General features: G+C 39.3%; 1 protein-coding gene across 4 annotated transcripts in view; it reads right to left on the bottom strand.

Moving 5' to 3' along the window:
• The window catches only part of pan3 (poly(A) specific ribonuclease subunit PAN3), a 23226-nt gene extending 9950 nt beyond the window's left edge, over nt 1-13276 (bottom strand). For 2 of the 4 annotated variants that reach the window (XM_041232904.1, XM_041232905.1), the window contains exons 1-11: nt 12584-13276; nt 8927-9048; nt 8268-8334; nt 7992-8062; nt 5319-5469; nt 3433-3665; nt 2996-3100; nt 2640-2697; nt 1345-1506; nt 735-851; nt 322-423 (exon numbers count right to left, since the gene is read on the bottom strand). In XM_041232904.1, the coding sequence (XP_041088838.1) occupies nt 322-423; nt 735-851; nt 1345-1506; nt 2640-2697; nt 2996-3100; nt 3433-3665; nt 5319-5469; nt 7992-8062; nt 8268-8334; nt 8927-9048; nt 12584-12917 (1522 nt within the window). In that variant the 5' untranslated portion in view covers nt 12918-13276. The remainder of the gene's footprint in view (nt 1-321; nt 424-734; nt 852-1344; nt 1507-2639; nt 2698-2995; nt 3101-3432; nt 3666-5318; nt 5470-7991; nt 8063-8267; nt 8335-8926; nt 9049-12583) is intronic. The other 2 variants (XM_041232906.1, XM_041232907.1) reach the window with 2 other exon arrangements.
• Between the last annotated feature and the right edge of the window lie 1687 nt (nt 13277-14963).

Below are 14963 nucleotides of genomic sequence, written 5' to 3'. Positions count from 1 at the left end.
ATAGCAGTAAAGCACATGAACACAAGCAAAATCTATATACTAACAGAAAAAAATATACGTAACGTCAACTACTGGCTGGTTCAGAGACCCTAATCTTGGACTAGCTTTCCTAAATTCATTACAGGTAGTCCAGCACTACTGCTAGTCAGCCGACGGTATTTGCGTGGTGAATGAAACTATACATTTGAAGAAAACGGTTTTGTTCGTGTCGCGTGGTATTCTGTGGCGTACTCACAACTCTAACTGAGGAACAAAGCTTCAAGTTTTATGCATTTTAATACATTTTACACTCACCAGATTTAAAATTAGATTTTGACTTACCCCACTTCCTTTTAGTGAAATACGAATCCGCACTGGGATCGTTAAAATGCCTGCTAAACATGGTCTCTGCACCAGCGTGAAAGTCATAGGCAAACACAAGAGCTGTTGGCAAAAAATAACATAAAAGACAATTGTTCACTTTTTAATTATTGTCTTGCACAACTTGGAAGTACTAGTAACATTTTGGAAGTCCTTTTGATAATACTCCTATTTTTATAATAATATTGAAACTGAATTTTCTTTGCCTTAAACCAAATTAAATAAAACAAACAGACATGAAAAACAAGGAAACCCTGGCTCTTAGCTCTCAATCATTTGAGCAAAGTGCCTATGCATAGGTACCTTACCTACAAGAAAGAGCAAGGCACATTCAAATGTGTCAGTAACCAAATTGAAAAGCAGCTGGCACTTACAGTGTTCTCCAAACGCCTTAGTGGTGAACACCTCCCGCAGAGTTACAAAGTTGGAATGCTGGATTTTCTTCCACATGTCGACCAACACCATGCACTTTGTATTAACAAGTCGAAAACCTGCAGACAGAATGCCCTTTTAGAACAGACAGACTGCCCATCTAGTAGTTAGCGCACCTACTAAGGGGAATGAATGCCTCACAATACTGATATGATTTTTCAGCAAAACAGATGTTTTATTTAGTCGCATTTTCTAAGGTACGAGGAATTTGCTTTCTGGGCAACAGTTTGCACAAAGACTGTAGGCATTTGCAAAATGTATTTGATGTTCAAGGAGTGTATTGCTGAGGGGAGTGCTAAAGTCCAGATGCATGTGGGAATGAATGCAGAATAAACCCCAGGCACAGGTTTCCATCCACAACTCTCCTATGGGCTTCCCCACCTCGCTTTCTCACAGTCTGCATTGAGGATTCTCAACATGCAACGATCCAAGACAGCAAAAAACAATCATACAGAATATATAAATAAAAAGTAGCATTCTGAAAATGTAGATGGCATATAAAAAGCTTCCATTTCAGATGCAATTTACTTGGAAGATCCCACATTCACTCACCATGTATCCTCCGTAGGCAGTACGGAAGATCGTCCTTGCTATTTACAGCTTTGTAACATGACGTAACGTAACTAAAGTTGCTCGTTTTCTGCAGGCGGTTGGGGGGTGGCAGGGACTCCAGAGGAAAAAGGCTGTGGTAGTTGTCCACCTCTGTCGGAACTCCTGATGAAAAGATTAATTTTTAAAAACTGTTGATTAAGTTGTTCAGTTTTTTTTTTTTTTTTATATTTGATTTAAAAGGAAAAAAAGAAAACACACCTGATGGCTATCTCCCCTTAAATCTTGATGTATTTTACTATAATGATTTAACTGCCCAAGGTAGGCTATAAACTGTAACCATACCAGACTTTACAATCACAAACCCACCTATAGAAGATCCTTCATTTTTCTACTATTCACTTCATAAAATGTTTTTCACAACCCCATTTATTCTACGGAGTTTCCAATAACTTGAATTTCAGTGACTTTCATTCAACGGTGGAATCCAATTAATTTCTAAAAAAAAAATCAGCGATTTAGGAGCCACTCATTAATTAGTACTCAATAATGTTTAGCTTGTTAATGAAGTCAAATGGAATTGTTTCCTTTGCAATAAAATGTTTTTTAGTTTTTTAAGTTCATTTTTGTTTTTAATTAATACCGGACGACAAAGCGTGTTAAATAAGACTCCTACTGCATAGCAGATTCATCCATTCCAGGCTATACAACAATCTTGATTAGCCAGTGTATAGGTAAACAAGCTCAGGTCTGTCTTAAACTCAGAGAAAAAACAGGAACTGAACAATCTGCTATGCAACAGGAGTCTTATTCCCATCCCAGCACCCTTAATGCCAACTCTGTCAGCCTTTAACTCTTACTTAAGGTTATTAATCCCTGTAACTCACAGAACAGGGCAGGGAAGCGAGCAAGCCAGTGTGGACAGACAAGCTCAGGAAAGAAGCTTCTCACATATTACCAATTCATAGAGTAGGGTGTGGATTGCTTTACAAACGGCTGAAGACATCTGCTATCTGACATGAAGCGGCTAACAGCTACTGACCTAAATACACAACACTACAAAGAACTTTAACAGAATGATCAAAATCTCAACGTGTTATAGATAACATGTCTTAATGTAGCACTAGCAAAACAGGAAACTTTAGTGAAAAAAGAGGTCCTGAAAACTTGTGTTTTCAATTTATGCTAGTCACATAAAAAGGAATCCATGCATTTTATCTTTATCTCTCGGACCAATACCATCCACAAAAAGAAAAAATCCACTTTTTTTTTTTTTTTCTCAACACCACCACACCTACCAGGGTTTTCAGATTGGTCGATTTGTGCCATTGTTATTAAATGCCTGTTGATTAATTCCTACGCGAGAAAAAAGAAAAATAAGATTGGCAAACAGTATTTTCAAAGTGACGTGCAAAATATACATTCCTCTCCTGAATTTCTCCATATGCACGTGCAGTAAAGAAAAAAGCCAAGGATATTCAATGGCATGTCGTATCTAAAACAGACAATATGATTTTACTGTACTGTAATTATATGCAGCTGTTTATTAGCAATTACACATCTACGTACTTTAATACACCCTCATTTAATCTGACATTGTTTCCTTAGCTTTGTGAATTCAATCAATTCTTCACAATACTGATTCAAGGCTTACTTGTCGGAGCTCGTCAGACATGAAAAAGGAAGGTGCATTTGCTTTCGGTTGCATGTAAGCAACATGAGGTGCTGTTGGAGGGTATACATGGTACTGTGGGAAAACCTAAAATGAAACGATACACTAAGTCATTGAAAGGGCATGTTATTTAAAAGAAAATACCAATAGATATGTAAAAAAGCAGCATGGCCAGTGTTACAGATATGGCCAGAGATTAAAACAATAACATAACAAACAGAGAGAGACACAGAATACAGTAGTGTACCAAATGTGAAGAAACTCCTCTCAACTGTGTCTGAACCTCCAAAGCCAATTGGCAGTGTAAAAGGTTGTGGACTTTTGTGATGCAATGCCCGCACTACCTAACTTCACGCATATGCAACAGTGGAACACATCCGAAGTTGAATCTACCTGTACAGAAAGCCTCCTAAACCTACCATTCCAGCTAACGGAGCTGGAGTTGTATCCGTGTAGAAGTAGGTAGTTCCTCCCACAGTTTCCTTCTGGATGATCTGCGATGCTGGATCAGAGCTTGGGTTCGAGGCACTAGTAGGCGCCATGTAGTTGGCTGCTGGGTTCGGCGTGTGACTCCGTCTCCGGGGGGCAGGGGACGAGTGAGGTGTAGTTTTCGGCGAATGCAGGGGAGACGACCCAGCAGACAGGGACATGCCTACAGGTGGAGCAATGGGAAAATCAGCAACGGTAAGAACAGGACAATTTCAACACTGCATAACCAGACAAGTCTAGGGGAGGCTCCACTCAAATAGGTTTTAAACAGTCATTTTTGGCATTTCACAGACCCTCCCAACTAACTATAATCTTAAAGCAATGTGACTTTAGGTATGGTAGTCCAAAAACGCAGTGTGTGAAACCAGCTGTTAGTCATGAAACAGTTAACTAACTTTAGATTTCAGTTCTTTGTCATGATCAAACTATGGCCAAAAATAAATAAATAAAATTTTTTAAAAAAAACCAGCTTCCTGGACAGAGCTGTTGATGCGTAACCTCACTATACATGTGTTTGTGGTGCACCCATCTGTAAATGTAACTATTACAACAATGCAGACTACACAGATCTAGTTAAGAAAACTGAACTGCAGAGCACTCCAGCAGTATAGGAAAGATGGCTCCATTGTAAACTGCAGTGCTCTGGAGCAATATAGCAGCGCAGCAACAAATCAATTTTATGCATATTTATGAAGGATTTACTTTTCAGTACAAGACCAACTATTTACGATAATTACTTTGAAGGGGTAACGCTTTAGTAGATAAACAAACACTACCTTTTAATACATTTAATTATTGAAACCAAATGAAAAACAAAATACTCTGTTACTATGTAAAGAAAAAGTCAGTGCACTTAACAGAAAGTGGAATAATGAAAACGACTTCTCAGGTTACTATGACTGTACTTGTCACACTGCTTGTATTTTTAGAAGGTGCAGAAGCTAAACACTGCAATTTGTCGAAGGTAAGAGGAGTGCTGCCCATCTGCTGAAAGGAAGGATTCCCCTGGGGGTTTCAATGGCAAGGTTTACCAATTTAATACTTTAAAACTGTCATTTCATATGATAAATTGTATCAGACATATAGAAACAAGTAGTAGAGAAAATATATTAAAAAAAAGTTAATGGTGTTTCTGATGTAGCTCCACTTAGCACAGCTGCCACCAAACTTGGAAGCAATAGAGAGCAGAATAAACCCAGAAATAAACACCTGTCCCTAGAGAAGGGGGAGGGAGAGGCTCTGTCATCACTAAGACGTCAGTGCCAAGTCTCCTTTTCATCATTTAGAGAAGCAGTTAAAAGGAAAGAAAAAAACAAACTTTCACTTCTTGGATGAAGTTTTCATCTCTAAAAAGGTCAAGACAGAAGCATGATTTTTTTTGTTTGTTTGTTCTGTGTTGCAGAAGTAAGTTAACCACAGTTAACCCTGTGGCAATTCTTTCCCTCTCAATCTATGCTTCTCATAATAATAATAATAATAATAATTGGACTAAGTGGCTACAAAAATCCACTTGTTTCAATAAAATCTTCTATCCATTCTAACTGCTTGTCAACATGACAGGATGTATCTACTGAACGGTAAGTGAAAGCACCCCAGTTAACATGGAATTTATTTCAGATCTCGCAACGCTCTACAAACCGAGATTTGTCTGGTTAAACAAATATCCTGTTTTTACATTCAGATAAACTCCAATGTGGCGTTTACAGCACATTCACTGGCACTGAAGAGAGCCTTACTGCAAGGAAGGGGTTCAAAATGACATGGAAAGAATACAAAAAAATACAAGGCTGTGGAAAAGAGCAATGGACCCACTTACCTGGAGCTAAAGCTGCTGTAGACATGCTTCCCATGGACGGGTGTGAGAACAAGGCTGTGGAAAAGGCAGGCATATTGGACTGGGACACATTGCTCATCCTAGGCGTTGACACTCCCTTAGGGATGAATTCACTGGCTGCTGGATTTGGTGCCTGTCATTGAGATACAAGAAGAACTTCCTGTTAAATCTATTGGAATAAAGGCTTTGCGTTTTTAGGTACATATAGAATTCATTTTTATATTTTACAACAAAAAAAACAAAAACGCAATCATTCATTCATGTTTAGAGGAGGGTGTTTGTCTTAAATCAACTAAGATTTTTCATGGAAACATGACAAATTAAACTTTCAGAAGCTTTGCCACTTAACGTGCTAACTTTCAGTGTATTGTTCGTTTGAGATCGGCTCAATTCAAGGACCTACGCCTAACTTGCTTACAGTGAATCAGAAATACCTTTAGTGATCTTTCAATTTGATAAAAAGTCTTTCAAATGCTTGATAAATGAGTCCCTGGGGTCAACTAGCTTACCGAATTTAGCCCACTTGATGTGTCTAGCTAGTGGATTAAGCAGGTTTAGTCCACTTGAATGGATTAAAGTTAGTACACCTTCTAATCCTGACTGCAGTGTACCAGAAGTGCCTCACCACAGGCTGATCATCTGCTAAATGAGACTAAACAAGATCCTGATTGCAGCATACCAAAACAGATTCGTGACAGTCCTGTTCAAGTGGATTAACTTAGTACTGTGAACGATAACACTGACTTAGTACCCTTGCTCATCCTAAGCATTCCCTGCTTAAAATGCTTTGCAAAGACAGCTGCATGTATCCCCTGAAAATGACAAGTACATCTGAAAACTTCATTTCTTAGGCCTGTCACATTCGGGCAATCATATCTGTGAAAATAAAGTACTGCACAATAAGGTAATATGCAGGGTGATCAGAAAGTAAGTTTACCACAGCAGTGCACCATTTCATTGATGGTGTAAGCTTACTTTCTAACTGACCCTGTATATAGGCCCTACACAAACTTGTTATGCATGTACCTTTGATAACGTTTTCAGTTTAACGCAATGTCAGTTAATATGCTGTAAACTATAAACAACAAATTGTCTTACCACAAAATTAAACTGTTCTGTGTCTGTGCAGCAAAGTCGGCAGCTTAAAATGCAAGTATGATATGCCAGTTTGAAATGTGCATAAAAAGACATGACATTAGATTTATTACGACTTAAATACGTTTGCATGAATCACAGTGGTGTAATACAAATGTGTCTTTCTTTTTGTACAGGGATCCCTTTATATATTTAGCTGACACTGAATTCTACATATCAGATTAGTAAAGAAGGGTTTATACAGCTATCGCCAAAAGTTTTGCATCACCTACAATTTTAGGAATGAAACATCATTTGGATATTTCATTTAACATCATGCAATCAAAGAAATTACAAAATAATATCGCAAAAGTCTAACAGAACCCATAACCAAACAGCATTACCCCTTCAGAAATGGCACTATTTCATGATACATTTCAAAATGTCAATTGTGTTTTTATTTTTGTCAGTTTTTGGTTAAGTATATGGAAAACTACAAAGCGGTATGTAATTTAATATATGAACGTAACATTATTCAGCAGGTTTCGTTCAACTTCATCAGCAAAATTTGTTATTTCTATAGGGTGATGCTTTGGTCACAGCTGTAGGTTAGTGATCAATAAATCGCTCTATCTTATTCCATTTGTTTTGATCAGTTAAACCATTACCTGGATCAGGTCTTGCTAAGCTGCAATCAGGGTTAAGTCAGTACAGATTTACAGGATTTTTTAGGCCCTGCCCACACTATGCATTTAAACCGTATTGGTTGCCTTTAAACCGTCTTAAAAGTCCTAAATATGGTCCTCACTACTCAGAGTTTAATACCGTACTCGAGACCACTTCAGAGGTAGTCTCAAGTGCGGTTCTGAATCCCATCAGGTAGTGCGGGCCGTCAGACGTGTGGACCCTCTAATACCAAACTACATTTTTTGTGCATCCTCCAATATCCCAGAATGCTTTCCGATATGTTCTGGCGCGTGGACGTTACAAATAACAGCACTCAGAACAGACGCCTGAAGGAGCTGAGAATTACTATCAAATGCTGCAGGGGTGTGCAATTGTTTTTTTAAAAACTTCTTGTCCAAGGGACAAAATGCTAAAAAAAAAAATCCACTTGTTCTTAAATTTACTTGCCCCTCCACATCGCATAAAACAGACAAAGTAGAATATAACTTGTAGGATTTTGCTTGAACACAATCAATTAATCAATCAACGTTTGACCTGCCCTGGATGCATAAAGTACAGCAGCAATGGAGCAAATCAATGACAACAAGCAAAAACAGAAGGCTATGACAGGGCTATCTACAATGTTGGGTAAAGGGAGGCGTGAGCGTGAGAAAACACATGGCTGGACATATGCATATATTCTCTCTCAAAATTCTACAGTAGCAGTTTAGTAAGAGAGCAATGCTGTGGAGTCATGTCAAAGTTGTATTAAAAATAATGAAGTCAATCAGTAGCTTTACAAACCTACTGCCAACTACACGATTAAGTAAAATAAATTGCTAAACTGTTACATGTAAAATAGTTTAAATAAGCTCTATCTGGTAGTTCATATACAAGAATATCAAAGCCACCCACCTTCCTCCTTTGAGACAAATTCAGTGCAGCAAAGTCATTGAACAATGAAGCAGCAGGTGAATTTACCGGATCTGAAAAAAACAAACAGATAACCATTCTTCTAGTTCTCCAGTACTAGAGTTTCCTTTTACGTGAAGTATGGTTGCTGTCTCCGTCCAGACAAAGACACTTGGACTCAAATCACATAACACGCAGGGAAAGACTTGCCTGAAAGTCACTACAGAATTGTATATTGCAAGCGGAAACACAACAAACACAGTATTTTAACAGCCTTACCATGGGGGGCGTAACTCTTGACACTGTCATTCAGCAGGCTTGGAGAGCTGCTGCTACTTGTCATTCTCTTTAAGAAGTAAAACAAACAAAAACAATGTAGTTATAATAATAATAACAATAATAATAATAATAATAATAATAATAATATCATAGCTTCATGAGATTGACACTATTTTAAAATGACTCCATGCAGAATGTAAAAACAGATCAATCAAATCCCTCAAAGAATGTTATTTGTTATGAAGTATTTGTTTAGAACTTAAAAGGACACAGTGCTAGCAAATAAAATTCCTGTAAATCTCACCCGCTATGTTGTGCCATCTTGCCCCACATTTTCATGTATTAGAGACGCACACTTCACAGTACATGTGTATAAAACATGTGTCTTAAATGCAACACTTCTCTGGGCAGTGACTATTGCATAAACAGTCTGCCGGACAAACACGCAAGGGGAAACAACGAGGGGTGAGCACTGTATTCATATTTCAGGCCGATCTGTAGTTTTGTTCAAATACAGATCCAAAACTCCCAATCGTTCAGTCCCTCACAAAGTGCCATTCCTCCCTCAGTTGTGCTCTGCTGTTGCACTGGCAGTCTGAATAATCAGACCTCTGTAGAGCATCAGCACACCCTTCCGATACGCCACGCTCAGGACTTACCTGCATCATGGAATACTTGGGCTCTGCAGGACTTCCAAATCCATTTACTCCTATAAAGCTGCTGCTAAAATACGAATTCGTCAGACTGCCTTCTGCTAAAGCGCCCCCGTCCATTCCAGGAACTACATTGAAAAATACAAATATTATGCTTTTTACATTTAATAGAGAATTCAATTGTTGTGCATTTTAAAATACCCCAAACATCAACTTCTTCTGGGACATTGCTATAGCATTACAACCAGCCTCTTCAGCAGACCAAAATATAAAGCAGACAGTTATTGTTTACATTAGTCAACTTTATGAATACACTAGTCATGTCTTAATACACCTAGCATTCTGAACACAGTAAAATATATTTGGATTGTTTCTAGTCATAAAATGTCTTGACAATCCATATACAGAATATGAAAATGCTAATCAAGATAATAATTAGTGTCCAATTAAATGTATTGATTAGAATAACTGTTCATACAAGAACAGATAAGGGACATGATTGACAGGGGCTGTCGAACCCAACTGTAAATTTCACTCAATGCAGAAGAGGGATTTACTTGAATTGTGTATTTTACCAATACAGTAAAGTTAATTATCCGATCTTTTATCAACTGTACTTTCTAATCAACCGAATGCACCAGTAATCACGTGATTAATTGTGTGATAAAGCTGCTATGAGATTTAGCTGCCAAAAAAAGGACCAGCAGACTAAGGCAAATGAAAGTTACAGTTAAAAAAAAAAAAGAGTGCATTGATTAGACATTGACTATTGCTATTTTACTGCAAGTCACAGGTACAGCACATATGGACTGGAGTAATATGGCCCATAATTAAACTAATTTACTAGCCATAGATGACAAACCCATTCTGACTTTGCTCTTGATTAGGCAAAGACAACATCAACAGATTGTTTTATTTGTTCAATTTGAAGGCCAGTTTGCAGACTGGATTATAGACTGCAAACGCAGCCTCGGCTGGATACCGGAACTAAATTTGTTTTACAAACTGATTGCACTGTAAAGATGTAAATGTGTTACATGAGTCGGCATTGATACTTACCACCAAAAAAAATTAAATAAATAAAATGGGAAGTTAATATTATTGATTGACAAAACATTTGCTGAAAGACATCTTCCAGTAGTCACAGACCAGGGTAAAGGTTGCAATGGCCACTGATTTTCCATTTTAGTATTTATCACTTTCCATTTCATTTACATTTTCACAGTAAAACTGCAGACAGCCCACCTGGTTTACCAACGGCTTGGCAGGTTTAACTTTCAGCACTTGTAAAATAATGAACAGGAATCAGAAACAAACACAATTCTTCTTATCCTTTGTATAATGGGAGGCGTAGTCAATACTGGAGGTGGTGCTGTGAATCATGACAGAGCTGTTCAAAGCTGATCCAGACCTACATATTCCTGTGAGCACAAATCGTGATTTCACAAGAATGTAAAGCCATCTCCCAAGCTCCTTGCCCAGAAATCAGACTGACAGCACAGAGGAGTTTCAGGCAAGTGCTTACAAAAACAACCAGTGCAGGAACATACAGAGGGTGCTCTCACTGCCAGAACAAGATCAATGTTAGACTTCTATAGGAGGCTAGGAGTGTAACATAAAGAGTCTGCTGTAGATTGGTGCAAAATTAATAGGCATGTTCACAATGTAGAGCGTGACAGACACACACACATGCAGGTAAAGCGTTAAATGAAATGTATCATTTAAATTTCGGTAATATTTAACACATCAGAAACTGTACTTTATAGAACACAGACTGTATCAACGTAAGGACACCAAGGTCGTGTCCTTGGTTGCTTTTTTATATCTTCAATGCTGATGCTCATGTAAAAATTCTGATAATGTACAAGACTCCTTGATTTTCTGTTGGTTTGCTGTGTAACAGATTTGGAGGTTGAATAGTCAATACCAAACAGTCATATAAATACTGCGAGCTATAGGTTGAAACCTAAGTTTGACCTCGGTAGAATGTCACCTCTGGTTACAACGCATAGCAGGCAACATCACAACACCTGTATAGCAGAGAGGTTTTCATATTTCATGTGCAGTGCACAATCAACATACAATGCAGGGATGGAAAGAAATAAGACTCCTAACATTAAAGCAGTATCCTGAGAAAGGCACCAGGAGAAACATCTGTTCTCCACTTCACTTAGTTTCTAAACAGTCTGCCATAATTCTGACCGAGCATTTTGAAGTTATGGAAGATTAGTGCTAGATTGGAAAAAAGACTCCTATCGCACAGCAGTTTCACCCATTCCAGGTTTTACTATGAGCCTGCTGAGCCCCGGTGTACAGGTAACAAGCTAAGGTGATAAGGTCTTATTAAACTATAACCAGTAATGATTCAAACTGCTATGCAATGGGAGTCTTGTTTCCATGCATTTCTCTGTATTTGAAGTATTATGGTGTTTTTTTTTTGTATTTACTGCATCTTGTAAAGAGCTTTGTGAGGGTGCTCCACTATGAAAGGCACTACATAAAATAAAGATTGATTGATTGATTAGCAGTGGGCTCCAATCCAGGTGTTGGGGGGCTGGTGTCCCACTGTTTTTTGTTGTAACTGTACAATAAATGAATTAGACTAATTAAGCTTCCAATAAGAACCTAATTGGTCCAGTTAAGGAACTTGGGGAACAGTTTGAACACAAACCAGGCACGACATGAGATGTTCCAGTTAATATCATGTATAAAGCATGTTTTTTGGAATACCGTGATAATGTGCAAACAACTGGTGCCAGACAAGTTAAGTGTATGTTTGTTAAGCAAACTAACCCTGTGTTAAGTGGCATTTACAGTATTAGCACCTCTCTTTCACGTTTTTGGTCGACATTCACAATTCCGACTCCACCTTCGAGTTTACTGTTGTTGTGTGTATGCAAATGAAAGTGTCAATCAACGTCACCTCAAAACCGCCGCTCTTTCAAAAAGATACAGAAACACGCCTTTCTGTGAACTGACGTTTGTGCAATACTAACGTCTCTGTACAACGTAACAAAAAACAACAGTACAACTGCAATTAAAATGCAGCATTCAATAACACATTGCGTGAACGCAAATCTTATGTGACATCTGGATCAGATTCTCAGCATTTTCTTTACAAAAAGCCTTTATATAAAAACTAATAATCAAAGCCGATGCAGTGCTCCATTCCACAACGAGGTTACCTGGTACTATAGTGTTACGGTACTCCACTTTGAAATACGCAGGGCTGCCAAACCCCTTGGTATTAAGATTCTGCTCAGACACGAACTGGTCAGATTGGCTTCAGTTAATAACGCGCTCCCGTCCATTCCAACCTCATGTATCGTCACTAAGTTCAGGACAGTCGAAGCAAATATGTTACCAACGCTAAGATACGCGGGTATACGGTACATGTACTTGATTAGTAGTATTTAAAAATAAAGAAAGAAAACAATAAAACAAACCGCCAAATTCAAAAGGAGTCTAGGAAGTGGTACCTGTGATACAGCATGAAGAAAAAGCAGGCCTAAACCGGAGCCTCGGCCTCCATTTTTGCATAGTAGGTGGCCGGGGGAAGTGGGTGCAACAACCAGTCAAGACAAGAAGCGCCAGGTTTAGGCCTCTACTACGAGTTGAATTCAAACCGCGTTTGAATGAAATTAAACCCCACAATATACTCACTGGCGAGTAGTTGCCCCTCCAGCCCCACGCCAGCCGCCCCGAGGGGGTCGATCTTTTTCGTACCCCCTCCACCTCCCGACCCCGCTGTTCCGGCTCCTGCGTGAGGATATCCCGGGGCCGCACCAACAGCTGGCCCGGCCATGGAGAGGGGAACGGGGCTGCCGCTAGCGTGATGCGCCAGGCCTGCCATGGACGGCTCCTCATGCAAAAACTGACACTCATCTCCATAAAAACAAGTCTTATCCTTGGCGTAATATCGGCAGTACTTCAGCTTCACCCCGGGAATACAGATACCCCCGAGCGGAGATGCTGAAGCTGGGAGTCCGCTGTTCATGGCACCGCTGCTGCCGCCGCCGGAAGATCCACAAACATAGAGAGAAGCCCCCCAAGCCAGATGCCAGTAACGAGTATTTCAAATATTTACTGGGTTTTTAAAAATAAATAAATAAAAAGTAAAGAATAACAACAATGTGGGCTGTGCTGTCTTTTGTATTCAGTGGCTCCCCAGTTTTGTTCTTAAAGCGCTCCACAGAAGGAAGTTTCTTTCACTTCAGCGTTTTGTTTTGCTTTTTTTTTTTTTTTTTTCTTCTGCTCTCTTCCCTTGGAGCCATTTGCTGAGCATGATCAGACCGCTGCATTATGGGTAAATAAGCAATCCAACCAAAACAGTGCGCTGGGAGAGGGAGGGAGACTCCCGATAGCTGGGGTGGGAACGGGGGCGCACCGCGCCATGGAAAAACCACTTAGTGTCGTTGTTGTACCCGAATCCCGACAGCGTCCTCTGGCATTTTCTCCGTGCTGTTTTGTTATTTAACATGGAATGAGCTCATAACTCGTTGTGACGTCAGATTGATGCTTTATGATGTTTTCAAATACCTCAGGGCCAAATAAAATAAAAACATATTTCGAGTCTGGCACACAGGGTCTATTTTAGGTCAATGTGACAGGGCCCCGGCCTGTCTATAGATTTGCTCAAACACATTGCACTACATTGTTTGCTAATTAATTACCCCTCCCCAAAATAACAAACCTAAATGCACACTGTAAAACATAACTTTCTGTGTAGTTGCCAGACTGAAAAGTAATCCACTGATATGTCTAATCAAGAGAGGCGATTTTAGAGATGTCATAGTTGTTCCTCAGCATTAATTGGATGGTTTGATGGATGAAGAGCCAGTACTGGAAACTTACGGAGTCCCATGTTTAAATAAGCTGTTTCAAGTATCATTTTATTTTTCTATTACTTTTTAAAAATTATGAATTCTATAACATTCTAAGTGGCTCTGTCAGTAGAACTCAAAGTGCTGTGACAAGGGACCTTTCAGCTCTGCTGGTCCCGTCTACGCACAGCATGCACAAAACTAACAACGCAAAGCCATAACTTGGTTCTTGTCTGCATATTTTATTGTTTCTTGTAGATTTATTTTATTAATATCAAAACTTTTTTGTTTATTTGTTTTGAAATGGAGACAAACGCTGCCCTTGCTTCAAATATGTGTTGAGGTTAACAGATACATGTAAAATAGCGTCACTAGTACTCATTGTTAGTCAGTCCAGTCATGCATTTCTTATGTTCCCTGAAAGAAGCAGTTACCTCTTCAAGTTTTTGTAAGTGTACCAACAAAGGCCCATTTTGGGGATTTAGTTAGAAAATTCCCCAGCAGACAATCTTACTGTCTAAGTGCCATCCAGATTTCAAAGTGCAGGCCACAGCTGTACCCATAATTGCCATTACAGCAGGAGTGCTGGAACTAGAGGTGCTGGGGGTTGGGTAGCACCCCCTGGATTGAAGTGCTGTGCACCTGCTTCCATCATATACAGGGGTTACAATTTTGTTCAATGGCTTTCAGCACCCCCACTATACAAATTGTTCCAGCGCCACTGCATTACATATAGCGCCACTGCGTATCAAACCATCACATACTGACCCTGATCAATAAACCGCCTTGCTAAATAAATAAATATTTCAAGTAGGCTACGGGAGTAATGGCATTGGTAGCAAATACAGCTTCTGTGATGGAAACTGAAAGAGTTCTAGCAAGCAGCATTTCGGTGCGTCCCCCTTTTGTATTAATGCAGCCAGTGTTCATCGTGTCAGGTAATCGTGTACCGGGTGTCTAGTGGGAAGAGGCGTCTTTTACCTTTTAGAGTAGAAATGAATGCATTATAAAAGTTCACTGCAGCTATACACTGGTAAACAGACACCGTTAGCTTAGCACTCTGTTTACATTACCTAAGATCATTTTAGCTGCTTCCTCCCTCCTTGAAGCTTTCTGGTCCCTCTTTTACTCTGTGAACTAACAAACCCCCCCCCCCCCCATAGCTGGATACAAATCTTGTAGATATTACAGCTAATATTTTTTATATGGATTCGTGAGGT

Source organism: Polyodon spathula, chromosome 30, assembly GCF_017654505.1.
Source record: "Polyodon spathula isolate WHYD16114869_AA chromosome 30, ASM1765450v1, whole genome shotgun sequence".
Taxonomy (NCBI): Eukaryota; Metazoa; Chordata; class Actinopteri; order Acipenseriformes; family Polyodontidae; genus Polyodon; species Polyodon spathula.
This window is presented reverse-complemented; position numbering and strand designations above follow the sequence as displayed.